The sequence below is a fragment of the Hordeum vulgare genome, chromosome 3H (genome assembly GCF_904849725.1).
Source record: "Hordeum vulgare subsp. vulgare chromosome 3H, MorexV3_pseudomolecules_assembly, whole genome shotgun sequence".
NCBI lineage: Eukaryota > Viridiplantae > Streptophyta > Magnoliopsida > Poales > Poaceae > Hordeum > Hordeum vulgare.
Window position 1 is genome coordinate 137,733,604 of NC_058520.1, and position 16,057 is coordinate 137,749,660.

The following is a 16,057-nucleotide window of genomic DNA, read 5'->3' on the forward strand; positions in this document are numbered from 1 at the left end:
TTCCCATAATTGCTAGTTAGTAAATCAAGTTGAGAATGTAGCTCAATATTCTCCTTCAATGTTGATACTTCAAATGAGGTAGAGTTAGATGTACAAGTATCATCAACAATATGAGAGGAGTAAGTAGCAAATAGAGACTTCTCATGAGTAGATTGAAGCTCCTCATAGATCTTAGAGGTTTTGATGAGCTCTCCCTTGACATTATTGCATTCAAGGAGAAGGACCTCAAAATCCTTTTTAAGTTTATCATGAGCAACTTCAATCTCTCCTTTTGAAGATCTTAAGTCTCTACATGCTTGATGACTCTTCTCAAGTTCATGTTCAAGTTGTTCACTTTTAGCTTGTTCATGATTAAGTGAATCATTACAATTTTCAAAGTAAGCAAGAACATCTTGGAATCTTTGAAGAGCGTTATTTTTAGCTTTATGAAGAATTTTACTAATCACATAGATATTTTCGGTCAAGTCATCATCATCATCCTCATCGCAAATATCATCGTTATTGCACAGGGAAGATGATACCTCATTATTACCTCTTGCCATAAGGCACATGTGAACTGGAGGAGTTGATGATTATTCTTTTGGTGAATCAGATTCTTCATTAGTCAAAAGTACTTCATATTTCTTGATTTCCCCTAAATGATTAGTCATAGAGCAACTAGGGAGAAACAAGATATTTTGATCAAGAGGACACGAGGAAGCAGACATATCACCACAGACATTTGTCGAGGGATCTTTAGGTGAAATGCATGACCTATCAGCACGATAATTTACACTATGTGTGGTGCTAGATATGCTCGTGTCCATAGAGGCTATGACATTTTCATCAACATATATTTCTTCACTCACCATGTCATTACCTTGTGAGATTGAAGACGCTAAGGTGTGCAAGCAATCGGATATGGAAGTAGTGGTGGACTCTTTAAGATCGAAAAGAGTGAAGAGCTCATGCACCAACTCCTTCATCATAATACCGTCTTCATCAAGATTGTACCAACCATATATATCTTCAAGTTTAGTTCAAACTTCATGAGCTGACTTGCAAGTCGAGATAGACTTAAACACTTCAGGACTTATGGTTCGATGAATGGCAAGAAAAGCCTCACAATCAAGATACATCTCATTAGTAGATGAAGATGCATCATCCTTTTTGTCGGCAATCCCTACAAGAACAATTCGTAAAGTATTTGGGCCCATGGCCCGAAAGTGATGAAGCATACGAATTCTCCATAGGGTATAATTTGTGCCATCAAAGTCAAAGATGCCATTGTGCACTAATCCAATAGTCGACATCGATACTCTATAGGTCGTGAAACCTAATTAAAGAGAGACCTTGCTCTGATACCAATTGAAAAGACCTCGATGATGCCTAGAGGGGGGTGAATAGGCTATTTAAAAACTTCTTCGGATTTGGCTTGAACCTAATGCGGAAATAAACTAAGAGGGTACTTGTCAAGCACAAATCCTAAATGCACTAGGCACTGCAACGTGTATCAACAACACGATCTACCAAGATGGACACAATACAGTTACTAACAAGCACAAGTAAGTTACAAAAACATACTTGAGCTATATCACACGACAAGTAGGTGAACGACACAAGATACTAGATCACACTATATCACACGATATATCAAAAGCTGCAAGTGTGAACGTGTGGATATAGAGGGTATGCTTGAATGATTAATCTTGTACAAAATAGCCAACACAATATAATGAGCACAAACAATATGCAATGTATGTATGCTCAAGTAACACAAATAAACCACAAGTAAGGAGTTAGGGTTAAGGATAACCAAGGTCACTGAGACGAAGATGTATCCCGATGTTCACTTCCTTGGAGGGAAGCTAGTCACCGTTAGAGAGGTGGGTGTTACCACGAAGGCACACCAATGCCACGAAGGCTCACCCTATTCTCCCTTTGAGATAACACCACGAAGGCGTTTCTCAACCACTAGTGGTAAGCCTTTGAGGTGGCTTCCAAACCCTCACAAACTTTTCCGGAGGAAATCACACGGATTGATTCCTCTCCGAAGAACTCCTACTGCCTAGGAGTCTCCAACCTCCAAGAGTAACAAGATCACGGGGAATGCTCAAAACTTGCTCAAATCTCAAATAGCTTGGGTTGAGAGAAGGAGAGGGAGACGATCTATCTTTTGATTGGAACAACTCTCAAAGGGGCTCACAAATGCTCTTGGGATCTAAGATTTGGTGTGAGAAAATGTGTGTGAGGTAGAAATGTGTTCTTATGAGGATAAGGTTGTGTTGGACTCCCCTCTCACGAAGTGGGAGGGGGCTATTTATAGTGGGGAGAGAAAAACAACCGTTGGGGACACTTTAAGTCACACAGGGTCCGGACGTCCGACATTTTCCGGAAGTCCGGGCGTCCGTAAAGGGTCGGACGTCCGACATGGGTTGGTCGTCCGAGGGTGTAGATATGACTGAAAACACTGTGAATTGAACAGCCACCGGACGTCCAGAGAAGACCGAAAATCCGAGTTATTCGACTCAACTTCTTATGGTGGGAGGTTCCGGATTTCCGAAAGGGGACGGATGTCCGGCCCTCCGACGTCCGGAGGGAGACGGAAATCCGAGTTATAGAGCTCATGTTCTTCTGGTGCAGGGCTCCGGATTTCCGAAGCCGGTCGGTGGTCCGGCCCTCAGATGTCCGGAGTGAGCCGGAAATCCGAGTTATAGAGCTCAATTTCTTCTGGTGCAGAGCTCCGGATTTCCGTAGCCTGTCGGTCGTCCGACCCTTGACCAGTCCTCGGACGTCCGGAGGGAGCCGGAAGTCCGAGGTAGTAGACCTGTTTTGAGATAGGAGCAAAGTAGAGAATATGTGGTATTGAGCAGAACAGTGGAGATGTAGTTTGAGCAAGTTCATCGCAAAACTTGTGATCCCCTCTTAATAGTGCGGGATCCCTAAGGACTCAAGAATCATAAAAGGGTACTGATGATCCATACTTGAGTGTATACTTTTATTCGGTGATCATCACTCCGCACAACTAACATCAAAGGAACTGATACCTTTGAGTTAGCCCTTTCACTTGAGCTTGATGTTGTTGTTCCTTCTTGGCTCAAGTTGAAAGCAAGACATGATGAAGTCTTCAAATAGCTCTCCCATACACAATGTGGAGAGCCTAGCTTATGTATTCATCTTCATTTGTCCACCATGTGAACATCCACAAGAATCAAGCATGTAGTGCTCAGGAATGCTTATCTTGATCTTGTCCTTGTTAGCACATGACCTTGTCCTTATCAATACATGATCATTAACAATAGTTTCAATGATATATTCGTGCTGATCCACTTGAACTTGCACACTACAGTCTTGATGACGATCGCCACTTGGCGTCATCCTTCATGGGTTGTATGAGATCTTCCTTTTGACGCAAGCCCATGGAAGCACACCTAACCCCCACATAGGACTCTCACAAAGACCATGGGTTAGTACACAAACACGTAATGGACAATGCTTACCATACCATGGGATCACTTGATCCCTCTCGGTACATCTTATACGCTTTGTGTGTTGATCATCTTGATTTACTCTTTGTCTGAGATCTTGATCAACCTAGTGTCTCTATGACCATTCTTTGGATATTACCTTGAATACCATCTTGGTCATCATATAAATTCCTTGAACCCAACAGATGGACTTCAAGAAGTGCCTATGGACAAATCCTATAAATATAACTTAAGGCAACCATTAGTCCATAGTAATTGTCATCAATTACCAAAATCACATATGGAGATATATGCTCTAACAATATGACATGCTTTCTTTGGAATGTCAGGTTCTCACAATGACATCAATGTGCTTCAACGATCTTCGGTGTTCAGGAGGCTTTGCAACGGGGAATCACCTCCGTGCAACTACACCGTCAACGGCCGAGACTACAACATGGGATACTATCTTGTCGATGGCATATATCCTTAGTGGGCTGCATTTGTGAAGACCGTATCCGAACCACATGGTAGAAAACAAAAGCACTTTGCAAACAATGCAAGAATCAACTAGGAAGGATGTGGAAAGGGCTTTTGGAGTGTTGCAAACGCATTGGGGAATTGTTAGTTGGGCTGCAATGATGTGGGAACAAGAAACTTTGTAGCATATGATGACATGTTGTATTATTTTGCACAATATGATCGTCGAGGATGGGGGTGATGGTGTAGCCCAAACCAACGATTTTGAAACACCTGGAGTACAAATTGAAATCCCTAAAGATCAAGATGCAATGCAGCTTATGAATTTTCTGTAGATGCATCAGAATCTCCGAGATCATCACATGCACACACAACTACTCAATGATCTGGTGGCCCACACTTGGACCCACAATGGAAATCAAAGAGCAGATGATTGATTGTGCACTTTAAATAAAATTGATGTAAACCCTTTTTATGTTTGGTACCAACGTTTATTTTACATGCGACATTTATTATCGAATGATCTACGTGCATGGCTTTGTATGGATTTGAGAGTCTAGATATGAGGTATGTGGATGCACGGAGCGAAATATGAGGGGTCCTCCGGATGTGTCCGCACGCGTGCCCGGGCACGTCCGTGGGCGTTTGAGGGGCCGGATTTTATGGGGCCACTCAAACCCTCCTCAAACGCCGGGGCAGGCCGTCCGGTTACTTCCCGGTCACAAAAAATCTACCCAGACGGGTCTCTCAAACCACCCTCAAACACCCCGGTTGACTGGCACCCCCCATTTCCAGTCCAAATATGGAGCGGATATGGGGGCACCCGGGCACGCCTGCCACGTTTAACTAATGGCTTGACCTCACGCGGACTTGCCGGGAAACCCGACGGTCCAACGGGCGCCTCGACCATCGGCGCGGTGGAATGCCGCGTGGCGCCGCTCCGGGGTCGGGGCCGGCTATTAAAGACGACCGACGCCCCCCAGCCCTAGCACATATGCCTCCTCCCTCTCTCCGCCGCCACCCGAGCACTACCCGCTCCGAGCTCGTCAGCCATGCCACCACGCCACCGACATTACACGATCCAACATTGTCTCTTCCTCCTTTAGCAGGTCCGAATCCGAAGGGAAGCGGGGCTACCTCTGGAACCGGAGGTAGATTTCGAGGAGGGAGGGGAGATGAGGGAGGAGCCCGAGGAAGAGCCACAGGCGCCGGAGGAGGAGGCGGCGCCCAAGGAGCCGGAGGAGGAGGTGTCGTCGCAGGAGCCGGAGAAGGAGCCATCGGCGGTGATCGATCAGTGGTCGGAGCAGATGGCCATCCTCAACTCCATACACTCTGAGTCGGCTGCGATGGCCAGACGTCGGATGGAGGAAGCGCGGGCGGCGCAGGAGGCTCAGGAGACGGCGCAGGCGGCGGCGGAGCAGGCGGCATAGGCGGCTCAGGCTCCCCCGTGGTCCATCTCCAACGAGGAAGAAGCTTAGTACAGTAGTAGTTAGTACATAGGATGTAGTTCGCATGCTTTTGTATGGATATGAGGCATGAAATATGAGAGAGTTGGATGTGAAGAGGGAAATTTGAGGCGTGACCGGTGAGTGTCCATGAATACGTCTGGGTGCGTCCACGGGCGTTTGAGAGACCAGATTTGAGGGGTCTAGCCGTAGATGCTCTAAGGCCAACTCCACCGCACGACCCCAAACGGACGTCCGGTTTGGCCGTATTTTGTCTGTTTGGGACGGCAATGGGTTCGACCATGTCTGCCTCTGTCCGTTGGGTCGTGCGTGTGCCCACCACGCGGCCGCACCCCAAATCATGTCCGTGTTGGACTTGATTAAAAAAGGAAAACTCAACTAAAAATAAATAAACGCAATTGAAAAACTTAAAACATAATAAGATTAACATTAAAAAAAGGCCCAGTTTTTACGGCCACAAAACGGCCCAGTTTCACATAATTAACATAAAAAAAAGTAGCCCGTTGTTGCCGTCGCCGTCGCCGTCTTCACTGGTCGCCGGTGTCGTCGTTATCGCCGTCGCTGAGGAGGTCGACGTAGGGCGGCGGCGTCCAGAGGTTGGCCGGCGGTCCCTGGTGCGCGGGGCGTGCTGGAAGCTGGCCTCTGGCACCTCCTCCCGTGGCGAGGCCTCACGCTCCGGTGACCGTGGCGGCGCGGGGCACCAGTTCACGGCCCCCACTGCATGCGCCATCTCCGGCGTGGTGCACGACCAGCCCCATGACGCGCCCACTAGTTCCGGAGGGGACGCGCCACCTCCTCCTCCTCCATCGGCTCGGGGATGGTGACGTCGTCGGCCGCAGAGAGGGCCATGGCGCGGTCCAGGCCCGACCATTGGCGCTCATCATGCGTCGTCATGGAGTCCTCCATGACGTGTTGCATGAGCCGGGCCTCCTCCTCCTCCGTCATGCGAGGAGGTGGAGGTGGTGACGGAGATGGGGAAGGCGACGGCCTGGGCGTGAGGCCGCGCACCCGTGTACGCCCGCGCACCTCCCGTGCCCGCCGCGGCCCCGCGACCGTCCCGGCGAAGTAGGAGGCACGCCGCACGTCGTGCTCGTCCCTGAGCCAGGTGTCCCAGAGGGTGGAGTCGGCGGCGTACCTTGGGTCGTAGTAGAGGTCGTCGGGGAGGCGGCGGCGGCGGCGCTCGATCTCCTCGCAGCGCGCACGGCCTCTCGTCAGCACCGGCGGGATAGGGACGCGGTCGGCGGAGAGATGCCACAGGTTGGGGAGGTGGACATCGCTCCATGAGACCGGCGTCCTCGTCTCCCAGTAGCGTCGGCATACCTCAACGCTGAGGTACTGCCGGTCGCGATGGCCGGCGGGTCTAGGAGCGATGGTGAAGGAAGTGTTGGCCTGGCGCGGTGGCGATGCGGCCTCCTCCTCCACGGAGCCGCGGCGGCGTCCCGACGAGGAGCCAGCCTCGGGGTCGTGGGTGCCCTTGCGGCCGTAGTTCCACAGGCCCATGGCTGCGGCGGCCGGCGAGTTCGAGGAGGAGGCTAGGGTTCGCGGTTGTCGGGTTTCGAGGAGGCCGCGGGGTGGCGATGAGAACTGTGGACGACCGGTCCACGACTTCCTCATTTAAGAAGGACCGCGACCGTCCCCTGGGCGGATGACAGGCGGTCCCGGCCGCTCGTGCGCATTGATGCGGGTGGGTGGGAGGTTGGTGGCCGTCTGCCACGCGTCCCCGACGCGGACGAGCGCACGTCCATTTGATGTCCGCCGCGACCCAAATCCCGCGCAAGTTTGCGTTCGAAATGGGTCGTGCCGGACACAAAACGGACAAGATGGGTCCAGGCGGTTTCGCGCTGGGCCGACCTGTTTGTCCCTTTCACCCCAAACGGACGGGGTCGGAGAGAATGGGGTCGCGCTGCGGAGTTGGCATAACTCTATCAACTTGAAATAAAACTCTTTTTTCTGGCAAAAGAAAATCATTGCTTCCAGTTTTCAGCTTATATATACTCCCTTCGTTTTCAAATATAAGTCTTTTAAAAGGTTTCACTAGAGGAGTACATACGAATGTATATAGACATGCTTTAGAATCTAGGTTCATTCATTTTGCTTCGTATATAGTCCATTAGTGAAATCTTTAAAAGAAGATATATTTAGAAACGGAGGGAGTACATGTATAGTACGTGGAGATTTTCTTTTCTCTCGAAGATTTTCTGAAGTTGAGTGTGTCCAGTGCAGTCGCCGGTGCCACTGGTATGAGGCCCAGCTGGTAACCGCCCTCCGTTATTACGCACGCATCAGCAATTCCACCATTTCCCGATCCTATCCTGCGCACACGAACGGCTTTATATATAACCGTCACCTCCTGGCTCCTGCACTCCAGCTTCCACCAGACTCGTCATAACTCGGGCCGCTCTCTCGGCGTACGTGTGATCATCTCGCCACGACAGATCAGCGAGGCCACAGAGGCGAGGCGGCGACGTACACATGGCGAACTTTGCTCTCGGGCACCACCGCGAGGCCACCGAGGCCGGCTGCGTCCGCGCCGTTCTCGCCGAGGCCGTGCTCACCTTCCTCTTCGTCTTCTCCGGCGTCGGCTCCGCCATGGCCACCGGTACGTACGTAGTACAGTGATGGTTGGAAACGGGTCCATGCATGCATGTGTGAAGAGAGTCTGGAACTACATGTACATGTGGTATGTGTATGCAGGGAGGCTGGCCGGCGGCGCCGACACGATCATGGGTCTGACGGCAGTCGCGCTGGCCCACGCGATGGTGGTGGCCGTAATGGTGTCGGCAGGGCTTCACGTCTCCGGCGGCCACATCAACCCAGCCGTCACGCTCTCCCTCGCCGCAGGCGGCCACATCACCCTCTTCCGCTCTGCGCTCTACGTGCTCGCTCAGCTGCTTGGCTCCTCCCTCGCCTGCCTCCTCCTCGCCTTCCTCGCCGGCAGCGCGGCGACCATGCCAGTGCACGCGCTGTCCGCCGGGGTGAGCGCGCCGCAGGGAGTGCTCTGGGAGGCCGTGCTCACCTTCTCGCTGACCTTCACGGTGTACGCGACCGTCGTGGACCCGCGCCGGAGCGTCGGCAACCTCGGGCCGCTACTGGTGGGCCTCGTCGTCGGCGCCAACGTGCTCGCCGGAGGGCCGTTCTCCGGCGCGTGTATGAACCCGGCACGTTCATTCGGGCCCGCGCTCGTCTCAGGGATTTGGGCCTGTCAGTGGGTCTATTGGGTTGGGCCGATGATAGGTGGGCTGCTCGCGGGGCTAGTATATGATGGATTGTTCATGGTCCGGCCCGGTCATCAGCAGCTTCCGAGCGAAGGCACCGCCTTCTAGACCTTTAAGTCCGTTAAAAGGAAGTGAATAAAACAAGTATACCATCATAAGCTCAGAGGAGATATAAACTACCAGGCTGACGGGAGAAATGGTCCACAAGAAACAGATACAGTATAATGCATCTATCCAAATTTGCAAGTAAAGTACTGTTTGCGGTAAATTCTTATACAAGAAAGAGAAATATAAGCAAGCACATAATGTCTTTTTCTTTTTTGCGAATAGAGAGCACAGAATGTCAGCGAGGAGGTGAGGAAAAACACAAGCATGCAATACATATGATATGGTAGTAATGATGCACGTGCAATGCAATGCATGTATTCACAAATTCAAAGTTCAGTTATGTATATTAAAATCATAAGTAATAGCTCAGCCCGACCCCGCGTTGCCTCTCTCGGGCGACACGGGGAACCCACCGGCGCCGGCTACTCCCCACCACGCTCTGCCCCAGCTCCTCGCCGCTGCCTGAGGAGCTCGCCGGCAAAGCCCGACCTGGATCAAGGGAGGGTGGCGGGGGGCTCCTCTCTGGGCGACGCACGGGCGGATCTGGCGTACGAGTTCAGCAGGCTCCGCTGGGCGTGCGGGCGCGGCTCCGACGATGGCTGGCGTAGTTCGAGGGCCCGGCGGTAGGGGCGACACGGCGGTGGCCTCCGCTTCCGGGCCTAGGCGCTGCGGCCGAGCTGATCTCGCATGGGAAGGTCGCGCGACGGCGCGGGGTGGCTCTATCCAGCGGTCGGCAAGGCGGTGCAGGGTGGCCCAGGGTGCGACACGGACGGCTTCATGCAGCGCGAATCTGCTGCAGGGAGTGGGCGCGCTGGCGCCGTTGCGCTCGAGGCGCGGTAGCGGGTGGAGCCGGTGGACATTGACCATGGGGATTGTGTGGTGTGCAGTGCTTCGGATGTGTTCGGATTCAAGGTGCGGTGGAGCTCCGGGAAAAAGCCCAACCCTGACTTTCGATCGATACCAGCAACGGCAGCGCCATGGCGTCGTTCCCCTTGTTAAAGGTGTTGCCGTGGAGCTTTATTGCACGATTCTCTGAGAGAAATCTCTAACTTCGGATGGTCGGAGAGGAAAATGTCGGCGGCTATGTTGTTTTCTTCTTTGAGGCATCGCCTTGAAGAGGTTGCATACTGTGTTTTGCATGGATGTCTTCGTCGTCAGGGACAGTGGACGTTGGGGCGGCGGCTCCGAGTGGTTTCTGTTGGTGCGTCGAGATGACGATCTCAGGAACAATGTGAGTGGCAGCTCTATGAGGTGGGGCTCTATCTCGACATTGATTGGGTGGCATCTTTATCCCGCTTGGGCAGTAGGGGTGTCGGCTCGCTCGATGCGCCCTAGAGGGGGCGGTCTCACTTTACGTCGGGGTGGCAGCCCCGGATGTGGTGCGACTTTCGTGGCCTGCGAGCGGTTGCCGTGAGCAGTGTGGGTTGTGGGTAGCTGGGTTGTGCGGCGTTGCTGCTCGAGGGGAGCGTTGGTATGTCGGAGTGGAGGCCCCTGGAGGCGGTGCCGGTTGGTTGCGTTGGGCGTGACGGAGCGACGGATATCGGGGCGGCGGCCCCGAGAGTATCACTATGGCGTCCAGACATTTGTGGCAACGATGATTGCGGGAGCGAGGTCGGCGACGCGGCAATGGTTGCAGTAGTCGGCTCTTCTCCGACGTGTCCACGTATTGCTTTAGATTGTTTTTTGTTGTGGAGTTGAAGCTGCGACGGCGGAGCCGTGTGGTATATGATGACTGGCTGTAGGTAGCCCGTTCGGCGATCTTCCGTGGCACCAGTCGTGCGTGGTTTTGTTCTTTTGAGTTTTTCGTTAGAGCCGAAGCTCTGTTGTCTGGCCACAGATCGACATGTCATCGTTAGGGTGAGATTTTCCCTCAGTGTTTCAGTCTATGGGAGTGGGTTGGCCTTTTTTTCTGGTTTTTGTTCGATTTTTCATAATTAACTGGCAATTCTATTTTGCTTAACTAGCAAAAGGGCTCGTGCATTGCAACGGGAGAAAAAAATACCACACACTTATAATCTTTTTATAATTATTTTGATTTATTAAATTAATAAGCTAACTAACTAATGTAGTCAGTCCTATCCTATTTTGTTGAGAAATCAACCCGTACATTGTTAATTCCACCATGATGAGAAATTAAGCGGAACAAGCAAAGCGAAACAAAGAGGCTACGTGAATTGATCACGCGTCGAAACGGGGGCAGCAAGCGGGCAGAGGTACGGCCGCGGAGGCGGGTGGGTTGAGATCGACAACATTGGTGGTTGAGGTCGGCCGCGGTGGCGAGTGGTGTGGCAGCTGCCTGGGCACAGGCCAGGGTGGACCAGGGTCGACGCGATGCGCTCGAGCGCCGCAACGGGGGCAGTGAGCGGGGAGAGATACGACCGCGGAGGCGGGTGGGTTGAGATCGGCAGCGGTGACGGTTGAGGTCGGCCGCGGCGGCGAGTGGTGTGGCGGCGGTCTGGGCATAGGTCAGGGTGGCCCAGAGTCGACGGGAGGAGGCGATGTGTACGGGTATAATTTTTACAGCGAATCGTTTATTTCCTTTTGCGTTGTAGATAAATGATGGAGCGCGGGTTGAATAACAAAAATTATAGAAGCTTTTTTATAAAAATACCGTGGTGGGTTTTCCGACGGAAGCAATAGCCGCTCTATTATTAGGTATAGATTAATAGATGAGGCAATTTTTTCTCTGTTTCAAAAAAAAAGTAATAGCTCATCTAAAATATTATAATTGCAACAAACATGTACTCCATCCTTTCCATAATATTATGAGATGGAGGGAGTAGAAGGTAAAATTTTGCGGCGAGAAATAACATATATGATACCCCATTCCCCATCTCCCTTCAATTAGAAAATTCTCTAGTAATGTCGGTGATATAGTCAAACGCAGAAAAAGGTTGCATGACAGGAGTCCAGGAACAATGATATGATAACACAGACACAACTTGTATAACCGGCTAAGGTGCATAGGCCTCAGAGTTAATAAATACGTTTTTACGAATAAATACCAGTATTACTAAAAAAAAATCAACTTTCACAATCAAGTTCAACAATTTCTAAAGCTTCAGGCCCAGGGCTAATCCAAGTCAAACGATAGTGCACCGTTGGTTCTCCTAAAGTTTGCCATAAAATGACTAGAATTATTTTGGCATCGGTGAATATGAATAATACAAGAATTAAGGTCCTTCATGTGTTCTCTTGATTTCTTTGACCAAAAAGCATACTAACACGCCGTTTGGTTTCAATAAGTCAGGTGACTTAAAACCAGTGACTTATAAGTCACGTCTGTTTGGTTGTCATCTGACTTATAAGTCACATTTTCATGCAAAAGTGGGTGACTTATAAGTTTTAAGTTGAGGTGGAGCAACTTATGACTTAGGCCCTGTTTGGTTTCAATAAGTCAGGTGACTTAAAACCAGTGACTTATAAGTCATGCCTGTTTGGTTGTCATGGGACTTATAAGTCACCTTTCCATGCAAAAATGGGTGACTTATAAGTTTTAAGTTGGGGTGGAGCAACTTATGACTTATAAGTTGGGGTGACTTATAAGTTGGGTCTGTTTGGTAAAATAAGTCACTTTTTGTACTTTTGAACTTATAAGTTGATGACTTATTTGGAACCAAACATGCCTTTATAAGTTGGGGTGACTTATAAGTTAGGTCTGTTTGGCAAAATAAGTCACTTTTTGCATTTTTCAACTTATAAGTTGGTGACTTATTTTGAATCAACCAGAGGATAAGTTTAGTTGTCTACTCTACTATTGATCATCATGACCATCTCATGTCAATCACTTTCAATATCAATTGGCAGGGTACTCTATTGAAGTGCCTAGCAAGGTTGCGTGTGGGCCGTTGTGCGTGCTGGTCAAGGATACTCCCTTCCCTTCCAGCGGAGCTCTCCACACAAACTTGTGCGTGTGTTGGACTGTTGGTCGAACACTCAGGACTCTTTTACTGTTTTAACCCATGAAAGGAAAATAATGTACAGAATGAACTCGATCTGAAACTATTTCACGATCTGACCTTTTTAGAAACGCCAGAACCCGTGGCGTTGCTGGTGTACATAGCAACGTCAATCCACCGTGACGTTTTCGATCCATATTCAGACGCCAGTCTAGCTCGCGTTGGAGATCACCTAGAAACGTCACCCTCACTCGCGTTTCTACACAGGCCACAAACGCCATTAAGCATGGCGTTTCTGCTGCTGCCGCCACCGGCTGCTTGCTTCATGTGCCATTTGCTTGCTGCTCCTGGTAATGTGCAGGTTAAAATAATGAAGGCGGGAGGCACAGCACGAGGAGGGCCCCTGCCCTGTCACCGCGTCGGGTCAGTGATCGCATACACGACTAGGTGTTCCTACGCCACCTTTTGACACGCCCGGTGGATAATGGATGTACATGCACTGTACATGAACTGAATGTTGTGGCTGTGAGCCTGTGGCTTCTAAAATAAATACTAAACATTACATGAACTGAATGCTGTGAGCATGTGCCTTTGACTCCAATCCAATAAACATATTCTTTACTTAACATTTTATGACATGCTTCATATACGTACAACACATAAGATGTTATCACAGGTGTAGCCTTATGCACAAAATAAAACTATTGTAGGGTACACCTCAATTTACTTAAAATTATCCAATAAACATTTTATTATCCAAAAATTACAGCACATCCTATTGTAGGTTATCACATGTGCCATTATCCACGGGCGTGCCAAGAGGTGGCGTAGGGTACACCTAGCCGTGTATGTGACCACTGACCCGACGCGGTGACGGGACAGGGCCCCTCCTCGTGCTGTGCCTCCAGCCTCCATTATTTTAACCTGCAGATTACCAAGAGGTGGCGGCAGCAGCAGAAACGCCATGTTTAATGGCGTTTTGGGCCTGTATAGAAACGACAGTGAGGGTGGCGTTTTTAGGTGATCTGCAACGCGAGCTAGACTGACGTCTGAATGTGGACCGATAACGTCACGGTGGACTAGCGTTTCTATATACATCAGCAACGCCATGAGTTCTGGCGTTTCTAAAAAGGTCAGATCGTGAAATAGTTTCAGATCGAGTTTATTTTATGCATTATTTTCGTCTCGTGAGTCAGAACGGTGAAAAAACCCGAGCACTCACACCCTCGGATTTCGCCATTGGAGCTCACAAGCATGTTGTTCGAGGCCTTTGCACCCGTGGAGCTCGACACCCTCACTAACCCAGCTGGTTGGGTGCTTGAGGGCAAGCTGCCACCGCATTTATCACGGTTGTGTGCTCTGGCTGTATCGCACACAATATACTCGGTAAAATGCCTCAAAATGTGAAAGATAATTTGGGAAGTGTGGTTGTGTACCGGGAAAAGTGGGGTTTAAAGTGTACACGCTCTGGCTCTGTCCAAACGCATGTGTGAACCATTGGAAAGTCCAGATTCGTCCATTGTGGTTGTAGATGATCTTAATCTATCCTTTAGATGTATATATTTTCTCTGTAAAGAAATATAAGAATGTTTAAATTACTACTTTAGCTATCTAAATGCTCTTATATTTCTGTACAAAGGGAGTAAAATACATTTTCTTGACAAAAAATCGTTTGCTAATACGTTGCATCACTTCTGTCAACCACCTTGACAACTGATGATGGATTGGACCCCACTTCTAGGCCTATTTTTATTATTCAATTTGGGTTGAAGAAAATCGTGTCATATGACTTGATGTTGCACTTCGTTAAGGCTATTTCTCGCCCATTGCGAGAACTCCGGTGGCCTCGCCTATATTGCGGGCTTGTTTGTTTCTAGTGAGAAACTAGTAAGATTATATAAGAGGTAATAGCATCCCAAGACCTAAAACTTGCTGGGAATATGATGATCTAGTCCAAAACTTGCAAAACCTCACTCCACCATCCCACAACTTCCAGCCTATGTGACAATTTAGTCCAAAGCCAATCATTATGTGACAAGTGTTGCTGTGCCAACTGAGCTGGTTGTTGTTACACTTTTGCAAGTAATCCGTGTCGTTTATAGAAAATAACCCGCACTACAGCAAAGAACAAAACTCACAGATGGATCACCAGACAAACCACATATGCATGCAGCGGCCGTTACTTGGGCTACTGAAACCTGCAGATACATCTCTAGCTAGGGCATATAAATATGTACTAGTGCCGGAATTGTTTTGTGTATGGTCCTCATGGTAAACCTTGTAAGTATTTATGTTCTTGTTGCATGCAAGTCTTTTTTGTCTTTGTTTAGGGAAAAAGGAAAAAAAGTTGAATTTTAGAATGCTTGGCTCATCGTCGGTATGATCTGTTTTACTCGCTAAATGGCAATGTTTATAGATGGGATAATCAATGAAAAGCTGTCACTATTGTCTATAACTTAGGCTGCAAAAGTGAACTATAACTAGAATATTCACAAGGTTACACTGAAGTGTTGTCACTACAACAGTCCCGAAAGATGAGAGCGAAAGCATAGTGCTAATAAGTTATACCGTATCGTACTTAGGCTTACATTGAACTTGTTGGAGAACATCGCATAGGAAACAAAAAAAATTCTACACACACGCAATACCTATCCATGATGATGATCATCTACGAGAGGGGAGAGTAAATCTACATACCCTTGTAGATTGCTAAGCGGAAGCGTATATAACGCGGTTGATGTAGTGGACCATCTTCCCGATCCAAATCGCAGCCCGTCCCGCGATCCCATCACGATCCATCCCGATCTAGTGCCGAACGGACAACACCTCCGCGTTCAACACACGTACAGCTTGATGACGATCCCCGCCTTCTTGATGCAGCAAGAGGGGCGAGGTAGATGAGTTCTCGAGCACAGCGGCGTGGTGGTGAACTAATCCAGCAAGGCTTCGCCTAAGCACCGCTGAACTAGACTAGAGGAGAAATAGATCTAGAGAGAAGTAGAGGGTGCACGTGGCAATTAGGGTTAGCCCTCACCTCGAAAACCTCTAGTATATATAGGAGGGAGGGAGGGGAGGATGCAGCCTCAAACCCTCAAGGTTTGGCCTAAATTGGAGGTGGGGGAGTCCTACTCCAATCCTAGTAGGAGTAAGATTCCTCCTCTCCACTTGGAAACCCTTTCCACCTTTTCCACCTTTGGGTTTCTTTCCTTCCCACCTCCAATCCTCCTTGGGCTTTAGTGGAGGCTTTGGCCAGCCCACTAAGGTCTGGTCCACGTCCTCCCACATCCCATGAGACCCTTTGGGGTGGGTGGGCCCACCTGGTGGACCCCCGGAACCAATTCGTCACTCCCGATACACTGCCGGAAATGCCCGAAACATTTCCGGAGTTCAAAACCCACTTTCCTATATATCAATCTTTACCTCCGGACCATTCCGGAGCTCCT

General features: G+C 49.5%; 1 protein-coding gene across 1 annotated transcript; it reads left to right on the forward strand.

Annotated features, from left to right (window-relative positions):
- Positions 1-7,742: 7,742 nt before the first annotated feature.
- Positions 7,743-8,762, forward strand: LOC123439683 (aquaporin TIP4-4-like). Its single transcript, XM_045116372.1, has 2 exons — positions 7,743-7,991; positions 8,087-8,762. The coding sequence occupies exons 1-2, from the start codon at positions 7,865-7,867 to the stop codon at positions 8,713-8,715; spliced, it is 756 nt and encodes a 251-aa protein (XP_044972307.1). The 5' UTR covers positions 7,743-7,864; the 3' UTR covers positions 8,716-8,762.
- The last annotated feature ends 7,295 nt before the right edge of the window (positions 8,763-16,057 follow it).

What these genes read in the sequence shown, in the direction of transcription:
- LOC123439683 (XM_045116372.1), top strand. Translation starts at nt 7,865, where the DNA reads ATGGCGAACTTTGCTCTCGGGCACCACCGCGAGGCCACCGAGGCCGGC. An exon ending in CGGCTCCGCCATGGCCACCG is followed by an intron (nt 7,992 to 8,086) that starts GTACGTACGTAG and finishes ATGTGTATGCAG; the next exon opens with GGAGGCTGGCCGGCGGCGCC.